The sequence below is a fragment of the Macaca mulatta genome, chromosome 16 (assembly GCF_049350105.2).
Source record: "Macaca mulatta isolate MMU2019108-1 chromosome 16, T2T-MMU8v2.0, whole genome shotgun sequence".
NCBI lineage: Eukaryota > Metazoa > Chordata > Mammalia > Primates > Cercopithecidae > Macaca > Macaca mulatta.
Window position 1 is genome coordinate 52,002,379 of NC_133421.1, and position 25,448 is coordinate 52,027,826.

Here is a 25,448-nt window from a genome sequence, read left to right on the forward strand (position 1 = left end):
CCTGAGCTCCCCCTGCTACAGCTGCCTGAGCCACGGACCGCAGCACCACACACCCCCGCGGGGGGGGACGCCGCGCCCCATCCCCGCCCCGGGCCCCACCCCAGCCCCCCCGCGGGGGCCCTGACCCCACCGCCAGCGGGCACTGGCTGAGCTCCGAGGCGGCGAGCCGGCAGTGGGGACGCCCGGAGGGGGTCCGGGCGACTGGGGGCGGCGGCGGCCGGGCCGGGGCTCCCCCCCCGCCCGCGCTCGCCGCCGCGGTGGTGCGTCCCGGAGGTTACCGGAAGTGGCCGCGCTCGGCGCTGCCATGTTGAGGAGCCGCCGCTGCCGTTGCCGCCGCCGCCGCCGCCGCTTTGTTGTCGCCTCCTCCGGCTGAGGAGGCTCCCCGAGCGGGGGGAGTGGGGAGGAGGGGGGTCGGCCGCCGCAGCCATGGAGGCCAACTGGACCGCGTTCCTGTTCCAGGTACTGGGGGCCCCCCCGGGGGGGCACGGGGGGGACAGGGGGGCCGGGCCCCGGGCTGGCGGGCGGGCGGGCGCTCCTCCTCCCCTCCCTCCCGGCTCCGCTCTCCGGCCCGGCCTTAATCCCCCTTTGTTTTTCCGCCCGCCCGCCCGCCCCGGCGGAGCGGGGCTGCTGAGGTGAAAGGAGGCGGCCTCACGGGGTGCGGGGGAGAGAGCAGGCCTCGGGGTGAACCCGGGGGCCCCCCAGCACACACACGCACACACACACACTCACACACACCCTTCCCTCCCGCCCTGAAGGGGAAGGGAGGAGGCCGGTCGCTGTCACCACCCCGCGGCCCAGAGAAAGGAGGGCGCCGGGCCGCTGGATAGCGCGGGCTGCTGGGCCACTGCGTGCCGGCCCGGTCCGGCACGGTGGGGTGAGGAGGTCGCCAGGTCCTGCTCTGAGTCCCCTCCCGCCACTTCATCCATCTTTCGCTTGTTCTCTTTTCATCTCCCTCTTCTTTTTGTGTGTGTGCGTGCCTGTGTTGACTTTCTGACCCCCTCTCGTGTCCCCGCGAATAGCGGGTATCCCTGTGTTCCCCGCCACTCCCCCTCACCGCCACCACCCCTCTCGTGTTTACCCAGTTCGGGGGGGGGGGGGAGGATGTTGTGAGTGTGTATCCCCTCCCCAAACTTTTTCACTGGATTTACATTTTTTCTTTCCCAAGCCTCAGCCGAGCCTTGGCAGCTGACACCTTCTCCCTCTGTCCAGCTCTCCCGCCGTCCCATTGAGCCCGGGGAATCCCCTAGCCGGGCCGGCCCGGGGCGGGGGGAGCGGTGGGGGCCGGGACTCTTGGAGGCCCGACCTTCTCCCGAATCGCTTTTCTTTCTCGGCCCACCTCGAACGTTTCCTCCAAGTGGAGAGAGCAAACAAAGTCCGCTTACAAAGCCCCCAGATGAGTCACTCTCTGGGATGTTGGTCTTCGCTTTTTTGCAAGAAACTTGAAAGTGACTGTAGCCGATCTGTTTTGGCAATTCTCTTGCCCGCCCACTTTAGATGGGGGACCCCTCTTTGGCAGATCTAGGCTGGAACTTATTTTTTTCCTACTCCTTTCTATTTGCAAACGAAGCATTTAGTGGGCAGTAGCGATGAGCTCACGAGGAAACTTCGGAACTGGAGGAGGTTAGGAAGCTCGTCACTTTTAAGTGCGTTCTTCCCGCCTCTCTGAGTTATTTTCCTTTGAATACTTGGTGAAATCCCAAACGCGTAGCTGGGGCGCTTGATACCTTTTGGAACTAACAGGAACGGATGCAGAATTTTCAAAAAATTATTCTCCCAGCCACTGGATTCATCCTAGTGGAGTTAATGTAGGGATTTGGATAACTCAGAAATTACCTATTGTGTAGACTGGCCTTTTGTTTTAAGACGTATTTTTTCACATGTGGGCAATTTGATCTTTAAGTAGTTACGAAAATATATTTGGGCTTCTTAAAATTGAAAATACCCAACATTATGGAATTCATGAACTTCCCCCTTTTCTCATTCTGGTCAGTGTTGTTTTATTGTACTTTGATGAGCTTGCTAATAATGTGATAAACCAACTTGAAAATGCATTGGAAAAGAAATGATATATAACTAGCATGCATCCAGGTTGGTGTAAAGGTGGCACATACTTTTCCCCAGAAAAAAGCTCAAATAGTCATTTTAAAATATGGGATTGATGGGCCACTGAAGTGTTTTTCTTATGTGATTAAAAACCATATTAAGCATGGTGTCTATACAGATTGAAAAAAAAAAAAAAAAGTTCTTCATGTAAAGGAAAAACCCATAACGCATCTTTGGAAAGCTGGTTGAAAAATCTTTTGAAATACTTTTTAAAAATTATTTTTTCACCTGGATAAAACAAATGCCAAGCGTTTATTGATCAACTTTTTAATTGGATTTTATATTATTTAATTTTTTTCAGCTATTAAAATCTTTTTTTCCACCTGATGGAGAAGTGTGAAAACAAATATTTGATCCTGGGCTTGGCAATGTGTGCAGTGAAATTTGTTGGAAAACTTAAAATTTAGAGCCGAGAGCAGTTGAATGGGTAAAGAGAATATTTCAGTCTTTTCTATGGAAAGGTATGAATAGACTTAATCAGTTCTGGTTTTAAGTAATTTTCACTGGGGATATGGAGTTAAGTTATCTTGTTTGTTTCCTGGAGCATCCTGTTGAATTTATATTTTAAAAGAATTTAATACCTGCTTGCTTTCCAGATAACTTGGTGGAAAGTGAAAGCTATAGCTATTAAAATGTTTGATGGATGATTCTTCTAACAGGACATTCAAGATATGACTCACCGATGTTAATTTGTTCAGTACAAAATCTTTTACCCTCTGGCACTGGAGATTTCATGGTGCCATATCCTACTACCCTGGGTGATGAAATAACATTTCTGTTTTGTTTCTTGCCAGCCCCAGGAAAAGGAAAGCTTGGGCAAGGTTAAAAAGCCTTGCAGTTGAAAGAGATGGGATATAAAATTAAAACTTTGGTTTGATAATGCTAGTCAAACAAAAGCCTACCCAGAAGTTATATTTTTAAAATAAATCACTTCACTGAAGGCTGGCTGTGGTTGTTATTTTACTCTGTCTCTCCCCCAGAGAACAAGTTGGGAAAACCCAGTTCCCCCTTAGAAGGCTTCATGTAGAAGTGTGGGGATCCTAGGAATCCTCAGAGAGTGATTCCTGTAGTGGTTCTACAGCATTTCACCCAAGAAGCAGGGACCTGGTGTGACCCTCGTGTGAGAGTGAGCTTCAGCAATGCTGTAAAAATACTTTATGTTGCCACAGACATCTGAATTGGTAAAATGGCAGTAAGTGCTTTTAGTACTCCATCGTACTAATGGTTGTTTAGAGTTGAAAAATGCCTCTAAATGCTATAAGTCTGAACTTTGTCCAGAAGATCTGCATTCCCTATTATCTGATCTGTTAGCCTTTGAAATTGTATATCTTCAGCTATCTTCAGCTATTAACTATTTGTATACTGTATGGAAACTTGAGTATCCTACAGCCAGGTTGGAAAAGGGATTACGACTGGAGTCCAAATTCTGTAAGTTCCTACTGATGTCACCTGGGTTGATAGACCCTTGCATTTACAGGAGCTTCACAAATTAGATTAAAAGCGGACTGTAATTTGCTAGGAGCAGTAAGTCCAGAAAGAGACTCATAAGTAACCACATAATTTCTGAGAATGCTTCCAGGACTCAAAGGGTGATTACATCAAAATTATTAAATTGAAACTGAGCACTCTGGATATTACACCTCCTAATCATTTGGGGGAGACGAGTTCCAGGCTTAACTGTTATGCTGCCACCAAGTAAACATAGAGCAACGTGTGGTAGATGTTCTTACCCATCAGAGGAGGAGCTGTGAGTGAGTGTGTGCGTTTCTCCTTGTTTTTTCGTCCTTAATCAAGTTAGCTGTGGGACTTGTGGTTATAGAGTAAGAAGGGTAAATAACTGTCTAAAGTGTCTAAGATGATGGGATGGTCCCCTAGTAGGACATTGTATGCTTAAAATATTTGAAACTCCTCTTGAGTGCATGCATCCTATTAGGATTACAAAACTCAAAGCATAGGGGCTTGGGCTCACTGTCAAGAGTTTCAAAAATAATGTTGGTAAAGAACAACATATTAGGAAGAACTATTTCAGGAATTTTTTCCATCATTTCCTAAATGTTTATCAGTATGGAGAATTTTGAAAGTATCAGAACCAAGAGAGGAACTACTCATAAATGCCAAGAACCTGATCCATGGTGAAATTTTGGTTTCAGTGCAGCCAAAAGAATTTACAGTGTGCAGCCTCCAGTTTTGGGAGTGGAGAAGCACATCATAACAGCAAATGTCTAATACTTTATTGAAACCTACAACTGCTGGAAGAAGATAAATATGAAAGGAATATAAGTGTTTATAGTTTGTTTTTCTCATTAGTCTGTCTTTGAGAGTTTGGGATTTGAACAGCTAGTGTTGCTGAAAGATGCAGACTTCAGTATACAATTAAATAATCTGAGAAACAACTGACAGGTGTTTTGCTATGGGCTACCTTCACAGATGCCTTCCAGGTTGCTTAATAGCAGATTTTGTTTCAACTAAACCTTTTAGTAGTCAAGTGAAAACTTAAAGTTAACAACTAGCAAATGTGTTTAGAGAACTAGATTTCTTTCATCACTTAGCAACAGCCCCTTCCTCAATCTGAGTTTTCTGATAGACATGATGCTTTTCTTCTGGGTGATAGACAAATAGATGATTATGTTATTGTGTGTACGTGAGTGTGTATGTGTGTGTTGCTGCAGTAAGGTACTATTAAATACTTAAATCTGGAGTGTTTTTTTTTTTTTTTAATATGTTATTTAAACTTGGTTTTAGCACTGACAGACTAATGCAAACTGATTTCATCAGCTGGTCTGTCCCTTATGAACCAGGATAGTGTGTAGTTTAGTCAGCTGTTTAAAAGCAAGATCACTGTCAGCAACTTAGTTGCAAAAGTTTTGTGTCTGCACAGTGATTTTTCAATGCTTTGTATTGTGAGCTCTTAGAGTAACTAGGTGGTTGCTGGATTACCACTGCAGAGTAGCTGATAGGTTCTTTGACTGTTTCTTCTAGTCTCTATTGTCTGGAGCATGTTGAATTTCGAAGGCCTTTGTGAGAGGCTGAGTTTCTGAAGTGTAAATGTTTGGTTTTAGGCCCATGAAGCTTCCCATCACCAACAGCAGGCAGCACAGAACAGTTTGCTGCCCCTCCTGAGCTCTGCTGTGGAGCCCCCTGATCAGAAACCCTTGCTTCCAATACCAATAACTCAGAAACCTCAGGGTGCACCAGAAACATTAAAGGATGCCATTGGGATTAAAAAAGAAAAACCCAAAACTTCATTTGTGTGCACTTACTGCAGTAAAGCTTTCAGGGACAGCTATCACCTGAGGCGCCACGAATCCTGCCACACAGGGATCAAGTTGGTGTCCCGGCCAAAGAAAACCCCCACCACGGTGGTTCCCCTTATTTCTACCATCGCTGGGGACAGCAGCCGAACTTCGTTGGTCTCGACCATTGCAGGCATCTTGTCAACAGTCACTACATCTTCCTCGGGCACCAACCCCAGTAGCAGTGCCAGCACCACAGCTATGCCGGTGACCCAATCTGTCAAGAAACCCAGTAAGCCTGTCAAGAAGAACCATGCTTGTGAGATGTGTGGGAAGGCCTTCCGAGATGTGTACCATCTCAATCGGCACAAGCTCTCCCATTCAGATGAGAAGCCCTTCGAGTGTCCTATTTGTAATCAGCGCTTCAAGAGGAAGGACCGGATGACTTACCATGTGAGGTCTCATGAAGGAGGCATCACCAAACCCTATACTTGCAGTGTTTGTGGGAAAGGCTTCTCAAGGTACTGCATTTTGCTTTGCTTTGCTTTGTTTCATTATGGTATCAGTGTACTTCAGTTTTGTCTCCATGTGATCTAGAATTTTTATGTGAGAACAGATGTGGACAGACCTGTGTTATTAGAGGAGATTGGTGATAGATAAAGAAGTATTAACACCTTCAGGTCTAACCCCAGTTTGGTGTGATTGACAAGTGGTGACATAGTGATTAACCTGTTTTTTTCACTTAACAAGTGCCTCGCTGGACTCAGGCTTTCATTTGGAACATGAATACTTATCACTGCAAAACCACCAGTTTTCAGTTCAGTTGGGGCACTAGACATGAGGGTCACTGTGCAAATTAAAGTAACATTTCTTGGAAGTTGGTATGACTTTGGATGCTCTTAATTAAACTTTTAGACTGTTTTTTCATTTTTCTGAAAGCACCAACATTTCACTAATTTTCATTTTTTAAAGTTTTTAGAGTTAGTATAGTGGTAGCTGTTTCTGGCAGGTGTTAAGAGTAAAACTTCAGGTATTTTGTGATTGTAAAGAATCAAGACAATATGATCTGATGTTGACTAGGAGAGAAAATTAACAAGTAGAGGCCTGAGACTTTGTTTATGGTAAGAGAGGGAAGGAGACTTGCACTGGGGGAGGGAGGTTGGTAATTCTGCTAGCTTTCTGTAAAATGCACCCCCTCCCAATCTGCCAAGCATGTAAGCATCACATAAATAGCATTTCTCTGTGTGTTCGATTATATCTTCTGTTGAAACTCTCTTTTTCACAGGCCTGACCACTTAAGCTGTCACGTAAAACATGTCCATTCAACAGAAAGACCCTTCAAATGCCAAGTAAGAGTTAAAATGACTTATCCTTAGTGTAGCACTTATCCAGAAGGTCTGAAGCAGTTGAATCTCACCAGTCTTGAATAGTCTTAAAATCACTGACCTGAGTAAATGTGGCCCATTTGACTTCTAGTTTTATAAAATATAACTGACAGCCTCTGTTTCTGTAAAGCAAGATCATTTAAAAATTTAAGTGTGTTGTTTTTGTTAAGCTATATTTCCCTTTCTTTGGGCAATAGTATTTTTTGTTAGGAAAAAAACGTTACGGTCTTGCAAAGGTGGTTGTGTATTTGAAATGAATAAAGGAATAAAGGCCTTTAATTTCTGGGTTGATTATTGAAGATGTTTTAACTGTAATAGGAGAAAATAATGAATTTTTCTCCCAAATGTTATCACTTACCGGATTTTTGTCTGTTATTACCAAATTGGAGCATTTTCTAGTTGTTTAAAAATCCATTCCAGTTAATGATTTTATTTGACATCAGTTATAATAATGAAAAGATTAAGAATTTTGCTAAATCAAATGACCGTTTTAGGCATTGGTAATTCTAGTTTGTTGCTGGAAGTCTTTTAGTGCACCTTTCAGTTAAGTTTGTTAATGACTGATTTTATTAAGTAAATGATTTGAATTCTAAGAAAGATCTAATTGGAGGAAGGAAGCTAGTGTCATTGAGTGAGTGCCTGCTATGTATACCAGGCTCTTCTTAATCCACTAGTAATTTTGTGAGAGATGTTATTATCCCCATTTTACAGATGAAGAAACCTTCAGATAGGTTAACCAACTTGTTCAACATTATGCTGTTTAGTAAATTGTGGAGCTCAACTTAAACCCAGGTTTAACTTACCCTAAAGCTTAATTTTTTGTGCTACTCTGTGTTGATGTATTTTCTTCCTTTAAAATGGAAGAGTCTAAAATTTATCAAGTGTTTTATTATGATTATGATTCTAGGTAACATATGCAATTAAAATTAAACTAGTTGTCAGCTTGCATATGTGGATAGGGTAATGCATAGAATATAACGTGCTTTAAAATGAGTAGAACAGGATAGTCTATATTTAAAAAAAGTTTTCCTCCCTCATGCAGACATGCACTGCTGCCTTTGCCACCAAAGACAGACTGCGGACACACATGGTGCGCCACGAAGGCAAGGTATCATGTAACATCTGTGGGAAGCTCCTGAGTGCAGCATACATCACCAGCCACTTAAAGACTCATGGGCAGAGCCAAAGTATCAACTGTAATACATGTAAACAAGGCATCAGTAAAAGTAGGTGGTGCTTCAGATTTTATTTCTTTTATATTTCAGATTGGTGAAATATGCATGTTTTCATAATGTATCAAAGGTATTAATATGTTTATATGTTTCCTCCTATTGCCAACATGTGCAAACAGGCAACAATGGACAGAATATATTTGTGTCAGAACTATGCTTTACTTTCATGTATGCAAACAGAATTGATAAGCTGCTAATAACCTCTAAGGTGAAAGCAGTGTTAATAAGCATGCTTTTCAAACCCAAATCTGTAGAGAAATGAGATATCATATCCACTTGCAGGTTTAAATGTTTTGCTTGCCTTAAATTCAGAGTTGAAGATAGAATACTTGCATTCACCCAGGATTTTTCTTTTAAGATTGCCCTAACCACTAGAAGAAGGCATTTTCCTAATCCTTTATTCTATTATATATGTATTTTATGCAGTAAAAACATCAAATTCTCAAAAAAATAGGTGGCCACAGGAGAATGGGGAAGAAAACTTAATGTGTGTTATATCTATCCATTTTTGCTTCTTTGTAAGTATGTTGGGTTTGTTATCTAGTGTGTTGTACTTTATAAGCATTCACTTCTTTTTTTTTTTTTTTTTTTTTTGAGATGGAATCTTTGCACTGTTGCCCAGGCTGGAGTGCAATGGCACGATCCCGACTCACTGCAACCTCTGCCTTCCAGGTTCAAGCGAGTCTCCTGCCTCAGCCTCCCAAGCAACTGGGATTACAGGCGCACACCGCCATGCCCAGCTACTTTTTTTGTATTTTCATAGAGACATCATTTCACCGTGCTGCTCAGGCTAGTCTCGAACTCCTGAGCTCAGACAATCCACCTGCCTTGGCCTCCCAAAGTGCTAGGATTACAGACGTGAGCCACTGCACCCGACCTATAAACATGCACTTTTAGTGTACATTGTTGTGGTCAAGTAAAAAATATTTTGTTGAATGTTGATTAGTCCTATATTAATATTATCAAACTTCCATTTTTAAAGACACTTGGTTTGTTTTTTTTTGACACTTGGTTTTTTTTTATAGCAAAGATTCCTTTTCTCTTTTATATTGTTTTTCGCTAATTCTCTAGACTTTTTAGTGCTTGTTTGTTTCGACCAATGTAGACACAGCAATAGGAAAGATGCACTTACTAAGAGCTATCAGGTTAAATGGTTAAGATCACAGAAGCATGAGAAGTCAATTTTGAAAAAAAAAACGGCAACAGTTTTACAGGTAAATACAGTGTTTTTGGTTTGTCTTTGTAATAGCATGCATGAGTGAAGAGACCAGTAACCAAAAGCAGCAGCAGCAGCAGCAGCAGCAGCAACAACAACAACAACAACAACAACATGTGACAAGCTGGCCAGGAAAGCAGGTAGAAACACTGAGACTGTGGGAAGAAGCTGTTAAAGCAAGGAAGAAAGGTAAGGCACAGCTTCCATTGTTGAAAATATGGCTAGAGAAGTGTTTTCATTTAGTATGCCAAGTGATCAAAGTAGAGAAGCCACAGTTTTAGGAAATGTAGCTTAATGGAAACATGGAAATAGTGCATGCTGGGAACTATCTGGTAAAGTATAGTTATTGGCAGATAAGTTATTACTAGGAATTAAAAGTTCTCAGTACTTCTATCATGTTCTTTCTTTTGATTTACTTTTTGTTACAAACTTGGAGCCAAAATTGGTCCTTTGCTATGCCCAGAGTTGCATTTTTATTTTCAAGTTGATGTCAATCTCCATGCATTGTGGGTTTTTTTTTAACCTTTCTAAAATATTCCCACTTTTAGAGGTGGATATCCGTGTGTGTACATAAGTTCATTTTCTTACAACTGTGCTATTTTTGCTCTTTAGTGTTCTTTTTCATTGTATTATTTATTACATGTTTCAGATTCTATAGTGTTGATGTCTTTTCTCTTGGTCACACCCTTAAATCTCCTTCAGTCCATCACTATGGCTGGCCTTAACATACCTAGTCTTCTGCTGCTGAGGACTTTACTGTAATTGCTTAAAAAATTTTAAATGATTTGCTTTTCTCTCGTGTGTATCTTCTAACAAATCAGTTGGAATATCAGTTTTCAATATACTTTTCAACTTACTAGTACAGCTTTGGCTTCTGGACTATTGTGCAGCCATTTCAAATGAATCATTTTGTCAATGTACCATGAGCCAAAGGGCAGATTTGTAAATTCCTTCTTCCTCCTCCACCTCTGCAGTGTCTTACTATGTTAAATGTTAAGGAATGCTCTATCTGTGGGCTCCTCTGTATGTAATTCCTTTTCTGTGTAGTTTCTTCCATCTTTTGCTTCTTTGCTTCGTGTAGCGTGGCCCTCAGAGTGATCCCTTCTGTTTTTTTTTTTTTTTTTGACAGTCTCTCGCTCTGTTGCCCAGGTTTGAGTGCAGTGGCGTGATCTCGGCTCACTGCAGCCTCCACCTCCTTTGTGCCTCAGCCTCCCGAGTAGCCAGGACGACAGGTGTGTGCCACCACACCTGGCTAATTTTTGTATTTTCACTAGAGACAGGGTTTTGCCATGTTGGCCAGGCTGCTCTTGAACTCCTGATCTCAAGTGATCCACCCATCTCAGACTCCCAAAGTTCTGGGATTACAGTCATGAGCCACCGCACCTGGCCAGAGTGATCTCTAAACCTCCTATACCTGGATAAAAATAAAAGGAATAGCATTCTTCTTTTTTTTTTTTTGAGATGGAGTTTCGCTCTTGTTGCCCAGGCTGGAGTGCAATGGCGTGATCTTGGCTCACTGCAACTTCTACCTCCTGGGTTCAAGCGATTCTCCTGCCTCAGCCTCCCGAGTAGCTGGGATTACAGGCATATGCCACCATGCCCAACTAATTTTGTATTTTTAGTAGAGACAGGGTTTCTCCATGTTGGTCAGTCTGGTCTCAAATTCCCGACCACAGGTGATCCGCCCGCCTCGCCCTCCCGAAGTGCTGGGATTACAGGCATGAGCCACCAGGCTCAGTCAGCTTTCTTTTTCATACATTTACTGGCATTGGAAGAAAAGAGTACAGCAGTCCATATAGGCTTTCCACCATTCCTCAGGTGCTGCTTGTTCCTAGCTTCCATTTGAAGATTTGTCATTATTTTAATAAAATGTTTTGGCCAGGTGTGATGGCTCACACCTATAATTCCAGCACTTCAGGAAGCCAAGGTGGGAGGATCACTTGAGGCCAGGAGTTTGAGACCAGCCTGGGCAACATGGCAAGACCCCATCTCTACAAAAACTCAAAAAAAAAAAAAAAAAATTTAGCCGGACGTGACAGTGCGTGTCTATAGTCCCCACTACTCAGGAAGCTAAGGTGAGAAGGTCGCTTGAACCCAGGAGTTTGAGGCTGCAGTGAGCTACAATTGCATCACTGCACTCCAGCCTGGACAACAGATTGAGACCCCCATCTCAAAAAAAAAAAAAAACAACTTTTGTGTTAGAATGGGGAGAGGGGACTGGCAATGGGGAGGAAAAAGTGTAGTGCTATGGTAATTGTATAGTGCGTTGAAAGTATATTATGAAGGGTATTTTACTTAGATAAGGAGTAAAAATGTTTAAGTCATAGTAAAAGGTCACTTAGATTAAAAAGAAAACACGGAGGAGGAGGTAAGGGGGTCAGCAAATAAGAAAGTAAAAATTCTTTGGTGAAAGCAGGCGGAGAATATCCTCAGCAATACTCCCAGCACCTTAAAGTGAATTGGTTTTCTCTCATTCTCTCTCTTGGTGTACTCCTCTATTTGGTATTGCATTTCAGTTTGCTTGCACAATAAGACTTGATTGTTTAGCTCATCTTCTGACTTCCATGAAACAAAATGTTATTGTATTCCCATTCATAGCGTGAATCTCTCTGGAAAAGACCACTGATGTTAGAAACCTCTGTATTCATATTAGTAAATGTCACATTTTAGGGGAGAGGAGACTCCTGACCTGAAAACCTAAACTTGAATTTACAGCATCCCTTTAAATATTAGGCCTAAATAAGCTAACGTAAGTTTTCAAACCTGATTGATGATCATATCATCTGGGAAGCTTTTTAAAAATACACATTTCCCAGGTTGCATCTAAATTATCTAAATTTCACTATTGATTCTCCTGGAGTCCTTTTTTATTTTTTGAAGTCCTCTAGATAGTTGATTTTGATAATCACCCAGGTTTGGGAATCCCTGATAGGGAGAATGGTGTATGCCAAAGTTACATTGTATTGCTCAAGTAAGGGCTGCTTAACTCAAGGGTCCCCCTGCGGTGATAACACCTTTGTGGATCACATACAGATCTCTATCGTTAGTTCAAGTATGTTTCTCCATTTTGACAGCCAAGTCACAGCTAGCCTACCCATCATTTTACTGCTGTTTTCTGGTGCTGAATTTTTGTTGAGGGGTGGGTTGGGGATGTTACCTTGAAGGGAAGTTTTTTTTTTTTTTTTTTTTTTTTTTTGAGACGGAGTCTCGCTCTGTCGCCCAGGCTGGAGTGCAGTGGCGCGATCTCGGCTCACTGTAAGCTCCGCCTCCCGGGTTCACGCCATTCTCCTGCCTCAGCCTCCCGAGTAGCTGGGACTACAGGTGCCCACAACCGCGCCCGGCTAATTTTTTGTATTTTTAGTAGAGACGGGGTTTCACCGTGGTCTCGATCTCCTGACCTTGTGATCCGCCCGCCTCGGCCTCCCAAAGTGCTGGGATTACAGGCGTGAGCCACCGCGCCCGGCCTTTTTTTTTTTTTTGAGACGGAGTCTCGCTCTGTCGCCGGGGCTGGAGCGCAGTGGCCGGATCTCAGCTCACTGCAAGCTCCGCCTCCCGGGTTTACGCCATTCTCCTGCCTCAGCCTCCTGTGTAGCTGGGACTACAGGCGCCCGCCACCTCGCCCGGCTAGTTTTTTGTATTTTTTTAGTAGAGACGGGGTTTCACCATGTTCGCCAGGATGGTCTCGATCTCCTGACCTCGTGATCCGCCCGTCTCGGCCTCCCAAAGTGCTGGGATTACAGGCTTGAGCCACCGCGCCCGGCCAGGGAAGTATTTTTTGTTTGTTTGTTTGTTTTTGAGACGGAGTCTCGCTCTGTCGCCCAGGCTGGAGTGCAGTGGCGCGATCTCGGCTCACTGCAAGCTCCGCCTCCTGGGTTTACGCCATTCTCCTGCCTCAGCCTCCTGAGTAGCTGGGACTACAGGCACCCGCCACCGCGCCCGGCTAATTTTTTGTATTTTTAGTAGAGACGGGGTTTCACCGTGGTCTCGATCTCCTGACCTTGTGATCCGCCCGCCTCGGCCTCCCAAAGTGCTGGGATTACAGGCGTGAGCCACCGCGCCCGGCCCAGAGAAGTATTTTTTAAGAAGTGTGTAGACTTGGCTCACACCTTAATCCCAGCACTTTGGGAGGCTGAGGTGGACAAATCGCTTGAGCCTAGGAGGAGACCAGCCTGGGCAACATGGTGAAACCCGATCTCTACAAAAAACACAAAAATTAGCTGGGCATGGTGGTACGTACCTGTAGTCTCAGCTACTTGGTAGACTAAAGTGGGAGGATTACTTGAGCCTTGAAGGTTTGTGGCTGCAGTAAGCCATGATCATGCTACTGCACTCCAGCGTGAGCAACAGAAGGAGACCCTGTCCCAGAAAAAAAAGTGTTCAGGTTTTGTTGGGTTAGAAGGACCAGGGACCCCTAACTCACTGCAGGGTCTCCTTGCCTAGCTAGTTCTCTTTAGTATGTTTGGTGGTATGTGTAATATGTAGAGTTAAAGATACTAGGCATAAAATAGGTGATTGTATCAACATCAGAAACAGAAGAAGAAATGGGAGTGAGGAGAACATGAACTTATTGAGGAGTGTTTTTTTTCTTTCCTAATGTAGTTAAGAGACATAACCAGAAAGAATAAGATTATTTAACTGAAACATATTTCTAAAACTGAAACAAACAGATGATACTAAAATAGCTTGTTTATCGTTCCCCAGTTATGCATTTTTAAAACCTTAACAGAATGTGACTTCATGTCTCAGGCTTTAACATACTTATTGAGTATGCACACCTCTCTGTGCTAGTTACAGTGTGCCTTATGAGAAGATTTTTCTGATTATCTGTTATTGTGTAACCATTGGCCCAGCTCTGTGTAAACAAGCTCTTTAGCCTGGCCTGCTGGAGGTTGGCTCTTCCCAGGAAAGTTTTTAGTACTCAGAGGAACTGCATGAAGTAGTAGTGAGAACACTTAGCCCTGCACTGCAGAAGTTAACTGATCCTCTCAGCATCATTGTGAGGTAGGTAAGTAAATCTGAACTTGAAACCTAAAGTGCAAGGCTAAACAAGTTGCTTAAGTCCTTACAGGAGGTATAGCATCAGAAGGTGATTCATACACTGGGATCCCTGGCCCCCAGGCTTGTGCTCAGAAAGACCCTCTGTTCTGTTGACCACTTGATAGAAAACTGGAATTTGATTAAATGTTTGACATTTTTAATGAAAAGAAATTGATTCAGAAACTGTTTGTGAATTTTGCTCACTGTTTTGAGAATCTAAAGACCCTTTTGTCTTCTTATTTTAGAAGCTGCTAACCTGTGCCAAACCTCGACGGCTGCTACGACACCTGTGACTCTCACTACTCCATTCAATATAACATCCTCTGTGTCGTCTGGAACTATGTCAAACCCAGTCACAGTGGCAGCTGCAATGAGCATGAGAAGTCCAGTAAATGTTTCAAGTGCAGTTAACATAACCAGCCCAATGAACATAGGGCATCCTGTAACTATAACCAGTCCATTATCCATGACCTCTCCTTTAACACTCACTACCCCAGTCAACCTCCCCACTCCCGTCACTGCCCCAGTGAATATAGCACACCCTGTCACCATCACATCTCCAATGAATCTGCCCACGCCTATGACATTAGCTGCCCCTCTCAATATAGCAATGAGACCTGTAGAGAGCATGCCTTTCTTGCCCCAAGCTTTGCCTACATCACCGCCTTGGTAAACAGTATTATAAAATCAAAATATGGGTTAAAGTAAATATTTACCAGCAACTTAACTTTTAGTTGATTAAAGCAAAAAGTAAACCATGAAATTGGGAGATTTTGTTATATTAGTTAATAAGAGTGTGGTAGCATTTTCCTCCAATTTGGCTGGGATTATTCAAAGTAGGGTGTGTATGTAACTTATCACTGGACCACTTTAGTTTAATCAGAAATTCCTTTTAGCTGACAACATTGCTTAAACAGGATAGTAGTTGGCAAGATGAAATGCCAGAATTAAAACCAATCATAAATAAGTAGAACCCACTTCAAAATAAAAAAAAAAAAAAACAGCATTACTATTTCTAATCCCAAGGAATCACTTTATTGTAAACACTAGCAGAACTCTTCTCCCTATACAAGGTGGATGGCTGATTTTAACCTGAAATTCTAAATCCACAGATTGAGAGCTAGTGTAGAATTGTCTGTGTTTATTGTTTTTATGAGTAAATACATGCATTGTCATAATAAAATGCATTTCAGAGAATATGCATTTTACCTTTGGGAATATGTTAATTTCAGGCAGCATTCCCTATGGGAAAGGTGATACCAGCTCTGATATGCAAAGCATATGATAATTTATCATTCTAACTTCAACATATAATAGGGATTGTGACCTGATATTTGGAGATGTAAATATTGCTCAGCATATTAATCCCGATGGAAAATAGCATTGTAGTTGACTTTTTAAAAAAAAAATTTAAAAAAATCTACAAATTGTGTTTTGCTAAGAAAAGCCTCAACTGACAGAGGAGAAGTCAAGTGTGTGGACAGGCAGCCTCCTAACAAACAGAGGCCAATGGGACTCCTGTTTAGGAGCCAAGGAGTACTTTGGAACAGTTCAAATATATTGCTTTAAATTGGAAGACGCTGGAGGCACTGGGATGTGATATGCCCCTCTCTCTCCCAATCAGAGCCTGTTGATGTTACAACAGGGACAGATGTGTTAGTTGCTCACTAGAGTTTATGTCTTATATTAAATTGTATACAGTTTTTATTCTAACCACTAACTAGGTAGTATATGCCCCTTCAGAACATGCAGAGTGTATCTTTTTTAAAATTTCTCCTTCCGTTTCTTAAGTATTGCTCAGATTTGTTCAACTTTGTAAATATGGACATCACCTTTTTTTTTTTCTTTGAGAAAACACTTGTATCAGCTTTGTGGTGGTTTCAGGGAGACAGCTGTCTGCACTCCCTGTAGAAACCCAGCAATGATTGTGCACGTTGAGACATGTGCTTTTTATTTCTTAGCAGGATATTTTATCTCTGTACATAAAGTAGAAACCAAAAGCTAGGGAAACAGATACTCTTTACACCATCATGCCACACATTGTTTTTAAAGCATTGTGTTAAAAAAAAAAAGTTAAACCAAGACGCTGTGATTTTTTTTTTTAAGTTGCAATATGTTTTTGGTTTTTTTCATTTTTTAATCATTGCAGTTAAGAGAAATGGAAATTAGTTGTGTTAATCTTGCAGAATGTTTGCAGGACTGACTATCAAACTGGATGATTTCCGTTTATACCCTACTGTGTCAGTTCAAGCATCAAAATACCTTGCATCTGAGGCAGACTTCCTACATCAGGGACAGGTATCTGTGTGTCATTATACAAAACAGTTCTAGGGGGTTGAACTACATAGTAAAAAAAATAAAATAAATAGTACTTAGTGTAAAATAATTTTATAAATGATCTTTTGTACTTTAGGACATTAAATTGTACAACTTTTGTATATATAAAAGCTTAGGAACTTTCTGTTTAGCAGGAAGGCAACACATTCCTACACTTTTAATGTATATGTTTGTTATAATGTCCATGTAAACATGCCCTATGTTTGTGCCTTTTAATTAGTTTGTCTCAATAAACAAAATGTAGAGAAAAATATGTAGCTATGACTTTGTTACAACTGTTCTTATCCACAGTACAAAAATGGTTTGTTTTTAATATGTAGAGCATTATGTGTGGACTACTGGAAGGACTCGTGTAGGGAAAGCCCAAGAATGACCCTGCTGAGGCCTGAATTGGGAGGCACAGTGGCTACATTTGGAGGAAGTCCACATTTCCTGGCATGCAGACCCAAAATTGGGTTCTGGCTCTGCCTGCTGGGATCTGTTATCTCTGATGGGCTGGCAATCATAATCCACAATTCAGACAGCCCAGACTTCCTCCACAGTGGTCCAGGGAGCAGTCCTCAGTGGGGGCAGGTGTGGGCCCTACCCCTAAGCTAGAATGTGGTTGTCAGAACCCTGAAAGTATTAGTTCTAAAAAAAAAAAAAAAAGATATATACTAGAAATAATTGTTTTATCAATTCATTGTATAATAAACAGGAGTGAGACTTCATTGTATGACTTCAGTTAAAATGCTATTTTGTATGCATTCTTTATTCACTTAAGAAGCTTGTCTGCAATAATAAAGCCACGTCATGTCTTCTTTTGGGAGGGAGAGAGTCGATGGCAGGAGGGGGTTGTGGGTGGGCCACTGAAAAGGGGGACCGAATAGGTTGTGTGGTGAAATTCTCCTGTGTCTTGGAACTGGAATTGAGTTTCGATGTTGATGAACTGATTCAACCAGGTGTTGAAGGCACGACGGCCACTGCTCTACGAAAAGGGAGAGTATGTTTTTCCCTTCTGGTTGTAACCTGGTTAAGAGCTTCCCCTTTATCAGATTGGCAGCTAAACAGTTGTATTAGATAATCCTTAAATTTGACATCCAGCCTGTTATGCTCTAGGTTTCGCTGCTTGGCCTGCATTTGCTTTTTATTGTGTATCCATTCCCCTCCTACGGTGTGCTCCTAAATGAAGGTTTCTATGTAAGCAGATGATGATTTTACCTGTCAATACCAGCACTGTATTACTAACATGCAAAATACTGCAGATTTATTTTGAAAATTAAAGTTAACCGGTCACAAATGTTATGATGGATTGCTTAATACCTCAGAAGCTTCATCAGTTTGCTCTGATAATAGAAAAATTTTTCAAGTACTCTCTTTTCAGGTGTGCACATCTCAGTATTGGGTTGGAGAGAGGAAAGGTCCAGTATCAGGCTGGTTGAAGGGTGGAAGGGCACCAGACTGCCCTTGGTAGGTGCACCCTCCCAAGCAACTTGGGTAAGGCCCAGGAAGCCAGGACTGGAGGCAGTGGTCACAGGTTGAGGTCCCTGTCCTACCCAAAAGAGAAGATGGGTTTAAAACATTTCTTCTCATGCTCTAGGACCCAATTTCCTTAGTTGAAAGGGGTGTTAAGCTGAGTCCCTTGCCCATTTGTGTTCAACTGGATTTATTAGATGTCCACTGAGGACCAACAATGTGCCACACACTGTTAGGCACTAAGGGGCATGAAAAGTTGATTAAGACATGGTTGCTGCCTTCAACGAGGCTGTTAAGGGAGATATGACGAGTGATGGTATCACCAGAGAGCAAATCAGGATGAATGTGACACTTCATTCAATGAAAAAGTTTTGGATACCTACATCTGTTTTATATAGAATTGAGGCTTTCCAAACTTCCTGTGATAATTGCTTTAGTCCTTTAGTGACTCAGTGAACACAGCTGGAGGAAAGTGTTCTTCGTGCTGTTTTTGTCCTGGGAACAAGGGAAGTGTTAGTTCACCGAGTTGCTAGTTAATCATTCCAGTCCTGGCTGTTTAGGTGTCCCCACTCATCTCAAGGGGCCCTGTAGTTTGGTCCTCTCTGAACAGACCTTGGTTTAGGATGTAGAGGGGATAGTGGAGGTTTTCACTTCAGTGTACTCAAGGATCATTGGACAAAAAGTCCAATCTGTTCATGGGACAGTAATCAATTTTTCCTCCCTGCCCTAATAGTCTTGGCCATCAGTCTTGCACTTTTTCCACTTCCTCCTTAAAGAGTCTTGTATCCTGAAAGAAGGCCATTTGTCCCTGGTTTGGGTCTATAAATCTCCCCCACAGCTGGCCTGACATTGGCAGATTACTGGAAAATCTCCTCTTGTAAAAATAGGGGGCTAGGCAGGGTGCGGTGTCTCACTCTGTAATCCCAGCACTTTGGGAGGCCAAGGCAAGCAGATCACAAGGTCAGGAGATGGAGACTCTTCTGGCTAACACGGTGAAATGCTGTCTCTACTAAAAATACAAAAAATTAGCCGGGCATGGTGGTGGGTGCCTGTAGTCCCAGCTACTCGGGAGGCTGAGGCAGGAGAATGGCATGAACCCAGGAGGCGGAGGTTGCAGTGAGCCGAGACTGTGCCACTGCACTCCAGCCTGGGTGACAGAGCAAGACTCTGTCTCAAAAAAAAAAAAAAAAAAAAAAAAAAGGTGGGGACTGGCCGGTTAGTGTGTAAATGCCAGGGCAGAATACTGACTAAGTTTGTGCATTAGTCCAGATTCCAGCTTCTCTTGGTTGCCCACCTCTGAGCAATCTAAGGCCCATGTAGTTCCCAAAAAAGGAATGAAGGATCACGAGCTTTCCTTTGAATCTTTGCATGAGGTAGCCCTCTCCTTAGACCTACCCATTAGGGGTTGGCTAGTTAGCCTTCCTCTTCGCAAGATAGGCACTTGACCCAGATCTTGGCCCTGGACCATGAAGGTCAAGTACACATCACTTTACAAACCCACCCTGGATCACTTGAGGCAAGGATTTGAAGACCAGCCTGGCCAACATGGCAAAACCCTGTGTCTACTAAAAATACAAAAATTAGCTAGGTGTGGTGGTACACGCCTGTAGTCCCAGCTACTCAGGAGGCTGAGACATAAGGATTGCTTGAACCTGGGAGGCAGAGGTTGCAGTGAGCTGAGATTGTGCCACTGCACTGCAGCCTAGGCAACAGAGCAAGATGCTGTCTTAAAACAAACAAATGAACAAAAAAAAAAACACCCTGATAGTTTTTGTTGTTGTTGTTGTTTGTTTGTTTGTTTTTGAGATGGCGTTTTGCTCTGGTTGCCCAGACTCGAGTGCAATGGTATGATCTCGGCTCACTGGAACCTCCGCCTCCCGGGTTCAAGTGATTCTCCTGTCTCAGGCTCCCAAGTAGTTGGGATTACAGGCATGCACCACCACGCCCAGCTAATGTTGTATTTTTAGTAGAGACGGGGTTTCTCCATATTGGTCAGGCTGGTCTTGAACTCCCGACCTCAGGTGATCCACCTGCCTTGGCCTCCCGAAGTGGTGGGATTACAGGCGTGAGCCACTGTGCCAGCCCTGCCCTGATAGTTTTTACCATGACATGATAAAAGAAGGAAGTTTTATACTTTAGATTCTCTATCACTACTGACTTGCATCATAATTTCAGAAGTCTTCTTCATCTCTAATTATCTTAAATTGACATCCCACCTCCCTCCCAACCCCTAAATATCTCTTTCAAAATTACATAAAATGAGAACTTAAAATCATGACTCCTTTGTAATGTATGTAACTGCTAACCATGTAGGAAGAACTCTGATTAATGGAGTTTCCTCAAAGTGAGGTCCACCTGCATCTGGCTGTGTCAGAAACTAAAGAAGCACATTTGAGGAAAATATTCTGTTCTGCCAATGAGCTATTCCTTTGGCATGACAGCTGAGAGAATGAGGAGATCAAGCGGAATGAAAGGGAGCGATATGCCCTTCCAATGACTGGTCCAGCAGCTCTCTCTTGCTCAGGCAAGGCTGGGACAGATGCACCAATTCTAGAGGCTGCCCATGGAGAAGAGAGCCATCCTCAAAAACTGGGATGAGAAGCCAGGTCTTTGCCAATCTTAGGGACAACTGGGGACTGCCAGAGGCTTATTATCCCTACAGAGTCAGCCAGACAGATCTGTTTTGAAGGAGCTTGGGTCCCCAAGGCCCTTGCCTGTGAACCAAGGAATTCGTATATTTGTTAGTGACAGGAAAAGAGCTAGAGAGAGATCAGTCTTGCATGTGTATGGAGGAAGAAAAAGGGGAGTCTTGGAGGTTAGGAAGAAGCTAAGCAAGGGAAAAGAGATACTTACCCTGACCACCCTCTCCATGCACCTGCCCTGGACTAGACATGATTACTCAGGAAACTTGGAGACAGGCTGCTATTCCGAGCCAGCTGTGATGATTTTTGTTTCAGCCAATAGGCAGGAAAGAAGACATGCTTTTCTTCACCAGATAAAGGAGAAAAGGCCAGGTGTGGTGGTTCACACCTGTAATCCCAGCACTTTGGGAGCCCAGTGCAAGCGGATCACGAGGTCAGGAGTTTGAGACCAGCCTGGCCAACATAGTGAAACCCCATCTCTACTAAAAATACAAAAATTAGCCAGGCATGGTGGCGCGTGCCTGTAATCCCAGCTCCTCGGGAGACTGAGGCAGGAGAATCACTTGAACCCGGGAGGCAGAGGCTGCAGTGAGCCTAAATCACGCCATTGCACTTCAGCCTGGGCAACAGAGTGAGACTCCGTCTCAAAAAAAAAAAAAAAGGAGAAAAATCAGAAGCTGAAGAAACAGGCAAGATTCAAGTAATTAGGAGTGGGGACCTGTGAACCGCTTCTTGCTGGAAGAAGTGGGGTCCCACCCTTTCCTGAAATCCCAGAGCTCTGTCCCAAAAGAGTAGGTCCTGATTCCAGGGTGGCCCTGTCAACGTAAGGGAAGTTCTGTCACCTTGTCAACACCAGAGATTCTGTGGCTATCAGGCACCTCTGAGGTAGAATAATGGGGAGGAGGGAGTCTTTGGGAAGAGAGAGAGAGAAAGGAGACAGTCATTGCTTCTGCTGTTTTCTAGGCCTAGAATGCTCTCCCCATAACCAGCCCTCCAACATTCTTTCTCCACCGTGAACCCCTAGACATGCAGAAAGTGTAATTTAAATGTTGCTTCCTCTGAAACCTTTCCCTGCCTGAACTAACGTCAGGCAGTTAGTTTGTTCCTCCTTGGTATAACAGGAATAGGTGGGAGATATCAAAATAAAGGTGGAGGCAGTTTAGCATCCCCAGAAGGGAGGCTAGTTTCCAAATTGGATCGTAGCTTCCAAAAGTTTTGCTACATTCCTAAATCTCTGATTCCAAATTAGTGGGTTCATGGCAGCCTGTGATTGTTGCTGATTTTGCCCTGTATTGATGAATCCCAATGTCCAGGAGACCTGAAACGCAACAAGGAACCGAGTACCAAGGACAGAAACAGGAGTAAGCACCAAGGTAAGTGAGGAGGGGCCGCAGGGGATCCAGAGCAGAGGGAGATTTGGCATAAGGAACAACTGGGAGGTGCTGTAATTTAGGGTTATGATCAAGAGCAGAGACTTGGCATCTGAGAGGCCTGGGTACAAATCCAAGTTGTGCCACTTGAAGCTATGTAACCTTCAGCAAGCTATGGAGCCTCTCTGCCCTCTGTTTCATAAGCTGTAAAACAAGCATGACAATAAATCCAACCTAGTAAAGTTTCATTTTGTTTTGTTTTGAGATGGAGCTTCACTCTTGTTGCCCAGGCTGGAGTGTGATGGTGCAATCTTGGCTCACTGCAACCTCTGCCTCCTGGATTCAAGTGATTCTCCTGCCTCAGCCTCCAGAGTAGCTGGGATTACAGGCACATATCACCACATCTGGCTAATTTTTGTATTTTTGGTAGAGACAGGGTTTCACCATGTTGGTCAGCCTGGTCTTGAACTCCTGACCTCAGGTGATCCACCCACCTCGGCCTCCCAAAGTACTAGGATTACAAACATGAGTCACTGCACCTGCTCCTAGTAAAGTTTTAATCTGAAGCATGTAAAGTTCTTAGCCCAGGGCCTGGTACAGAGGATGGAGCCTCGAATTCAATGTAGCCCATCTCTATCTGGTCCTCCTATTTCCAGTTTTGGTCATGGCAGCATCATTTTGCTCAAAGGCACCAATTGCATCCTCTGACAGACCTGCAAAGGAGCTGAATTGCCTTCCTGCATTGCTTTCTCACCTCAGATTTTGGGGGTTGGCATCCAGCATGGGGAACGAGCTTCATCCGAGGAATGAGAAAATGAGACGGATGGCACATCTTCTGAAAAGCAGGTAACTGGAGGCTAGAGAGGTGTGGCAGGCCAGAGGTGTTCAGATTAGACCAGGGAAGAGTCACCAGGCTGGGAGACCCTATATGTGCCTATCTGGGGATGGTGCATCCTGCTTCAGAGAGGTTATTCCACCTCCTTCATTCTCCACATTCACTATATCCAGAGAAGGCACCTGTACAGCTTCCCCTGGCAATCTCACCGTCCTGACAATCAAAGAGTTCGTTCGTCCTTCTCTAGCTGCAAGCTCAGCACAGGCCAGACCTCTTTCCTTCCTAAGAAGAAAAGGAACACCACCACCTAGCCAGGTGGGATGAAGGAGAGAAGCCCAAATCCTTCTAGCCCGCTCAGTCCAGAGTCAGCCCTCGCAGCTCCAACTCCGCTCCCTAAGGCGTCGGGGACTCACTTATCCGAGAGAGGAACCAGCCCCGCAGGGTACAAGGCAAATGTGAGTGTTGCCACGGCTGGATCGATCACCTTGCTGTGGAGCCCAAACTGGCTCCACATTGGCCTGGCACTTGGTGCCCCTCACCATTTGGCCTGATCTACCCTGCCGACCTCCTGGCCTCCTCTCTGCCTCCTTCCTCCAACGGTAGGGCTGCAGGGGACCCGAGACAGACAAACAACTCTTGGGCGTGTGGGCCCTGCCCGATACTAGAGCATCGGCGGGCCGGGATTGGCTGATATCTCCCGTGTTCTGATTGGGCAGGCGGCGGCCTGTATCTCATTCACAGAAAGCTTTGCTTCTCTTCTGCTGGAGCTTGGACATCGAATGTTGCTTCACTTTCTGCACTTTGCACAGGTAGCTGTACTCATTCGATGTAAATAGATACAATTCAGCTATATGGTTTCCGCAGATGACGTGCCCCCAAATGCAGTGTTGGGCCCTCAGGGATGGCTGAATCTGTCTGTTTATTGTATCCCATATCCAAATCACAGCTGTACGACTGAATGGGACCAGGCTTATGGGAACTGTGGGGGCTGCATTTTGCATATCCAGGTGAGGCCACGGTTTGTTTTGTTTTGTTGTTTAGATGGAGTCTTGCTCTGTAGCCCAGGCTGGAGTGAAGTGGCGCGATCTCGGCTGACTGCAACCTCCGCTCTCCCGGGTTCAAGCGATTCTCCTGCCTCAGCCTCCCGAGGAGCTGGGACTACAGGCGCCCACCACCACGCCCGGCTAATTTTTGTATTTTTAGTAGGACGTGGTTTCGCCATGTTGTCAGGGATGGTCTCGAACTCTTGACCTCGTGATCTGCCTGCCTCGGCCTCCCAAAGTGCTGGGATTACAGGGGTGAGCCACAACGCCTGGCGAGGCCACGGTTTTATCCGGTGAGACCTTTTGCTGGGTTAGCCTTTCACCCACTTTCACCGGCAGTCCTTTCTACCATTTATACTTGTATTTCATATTTCTTTGTCTTTAGTCATGCTGTTCCACATACTAGGAAAGCTTTCTTCTCATTCACCTACTTTTAAAATGTGGCTAAAGTTCCTGCTCACTAGGACTCTTGGAGAAAAAGCCGATTGCAGGACTTGGACAGGGAAAACACAAAGTGAGCCTGGAATATTCAATATATATTTAGAAACAAAAACTTACAAAAAGTTGCAAAAGTGAAAATAGTACAAGAAATACCTATATATCCTTTACCCAAATTCACCTATTACTAACATTTTATCCCTTGCTTAATCACCTTACGGGGCTTTATCCATTTTTTTTTTTCTGAACCATTCCAGGGTTTCATACATCAATTAGCTCTTACCCCTAAATATTTCTGTGTGTATTTCCTAAAAATAGAGATATGCTGTTACACCACAGCACAGTTAACTTTATACACTTACATTTATATAATATTTTTATTTAATCTACCATCCTTATTCCAATTATGTTAGTTGATCTAATTATGTCCTTTTCCTTTCTTTTTTTTTTTTTTTTTTTGAGATGGAGTGTCGCTCCGTCACCCAGGCTGGAGTGCAGTGGTGAGATCTCAGCTCTCTGCAACCTCCGCCCCCCGGCTTCAAGCTATTCTCTTGCCTCAGCCTCCCGAGTAGCTGGGATTACAGGCGTGCACCACCACGCCCAGCTAAGTTTTGTATTTTTAGTAGAGATGGGGTTTCACCATGTGAGCCAGGATGGTCTTGATCTCTTGACCTCGTGATCCGCTCGCCTCGGGCTCCCAAAGTGTTGGGATTACAGGTGTGAGCCACTGAGCCTGGCCCTAATTATGTCTTGTACAGCATTTTCTCCATTCCAGTAAAAGATCTAGTCTAGGGTCAGGTTATTCCATCTCCTTCATTCCCCACATTCACTACATCCAGAGAAGGCATCTGTACAGCTTCCCCTTATAATCTCACCGTCCTGACAATCACAGTTCATTCTTCTCTAGCTGCAAGCCTGGCACAGGCCTGACCTCCTCTTTCCTTCCTAAGAAGAAAAGGAGCGCCACCCACCTACCCAGTAGGGTGAGGGAGAAGAGCTCAAATCCTTTTAGACTGCTCACTCTTGAGTTGTCATGTCTCTCTAGCCTCCATAAATCTGGAACATGTACATAGCTGGCATTAAAAAAATACAGACCCTGCCTTATTTTGTTTTTAATGGAAC

General features: G+C 43.9%; 1 protein-coding gene across 14 annotated transcripts; it reads left to right on the forward strand.

The window, feature by feature from the left end:
• The first annotated feature begins 283 nt into the window (after positions 1–283).
• On the forward strand, positions 284–17,822 carry VEZF1 (vascular endothelial zinc finger 1). 14 transcript variants are annotated; one of them, XM_077970972.1, is made up of 8 exons: positions 284–459; positions 2,405–2,564; positions 3,084–3,295; positions 5,163–5,857; positions 6,622–6,685; positions 7,746–7,947; positions 9,203–9,358; positions 14,452–17,822. In XM_077970972.1, exons 3-8 carry the CDS (start codon positions 3,290–3,292, stop codon positions 14,877–14,879), a joined length of 1,551 nt encoding a protein of 516 aa, XP_077827098.1. In that variant the 5' UTR covers positions 284–459; positions 2,405–2,564; positions 3,084–3,289; the 3' UTR covers positions 14,880–17,822. The 14 variants fall into 14 exon arrangements, with proteins under 14 accessions (XP_077827098.1, XP_077827103.1, XP_077827102.1 ...); XM_077970977.1 differs by having other exon boundaries at positions 7,764–7,947; XM_077970976.1 differs by having other exon boundaries at positions 2,405–2,530; positions 7,764–7,947.
• The last annotated feature ends 7,626 nt before the right edge of the window (positions 17,823–25,448 follow it).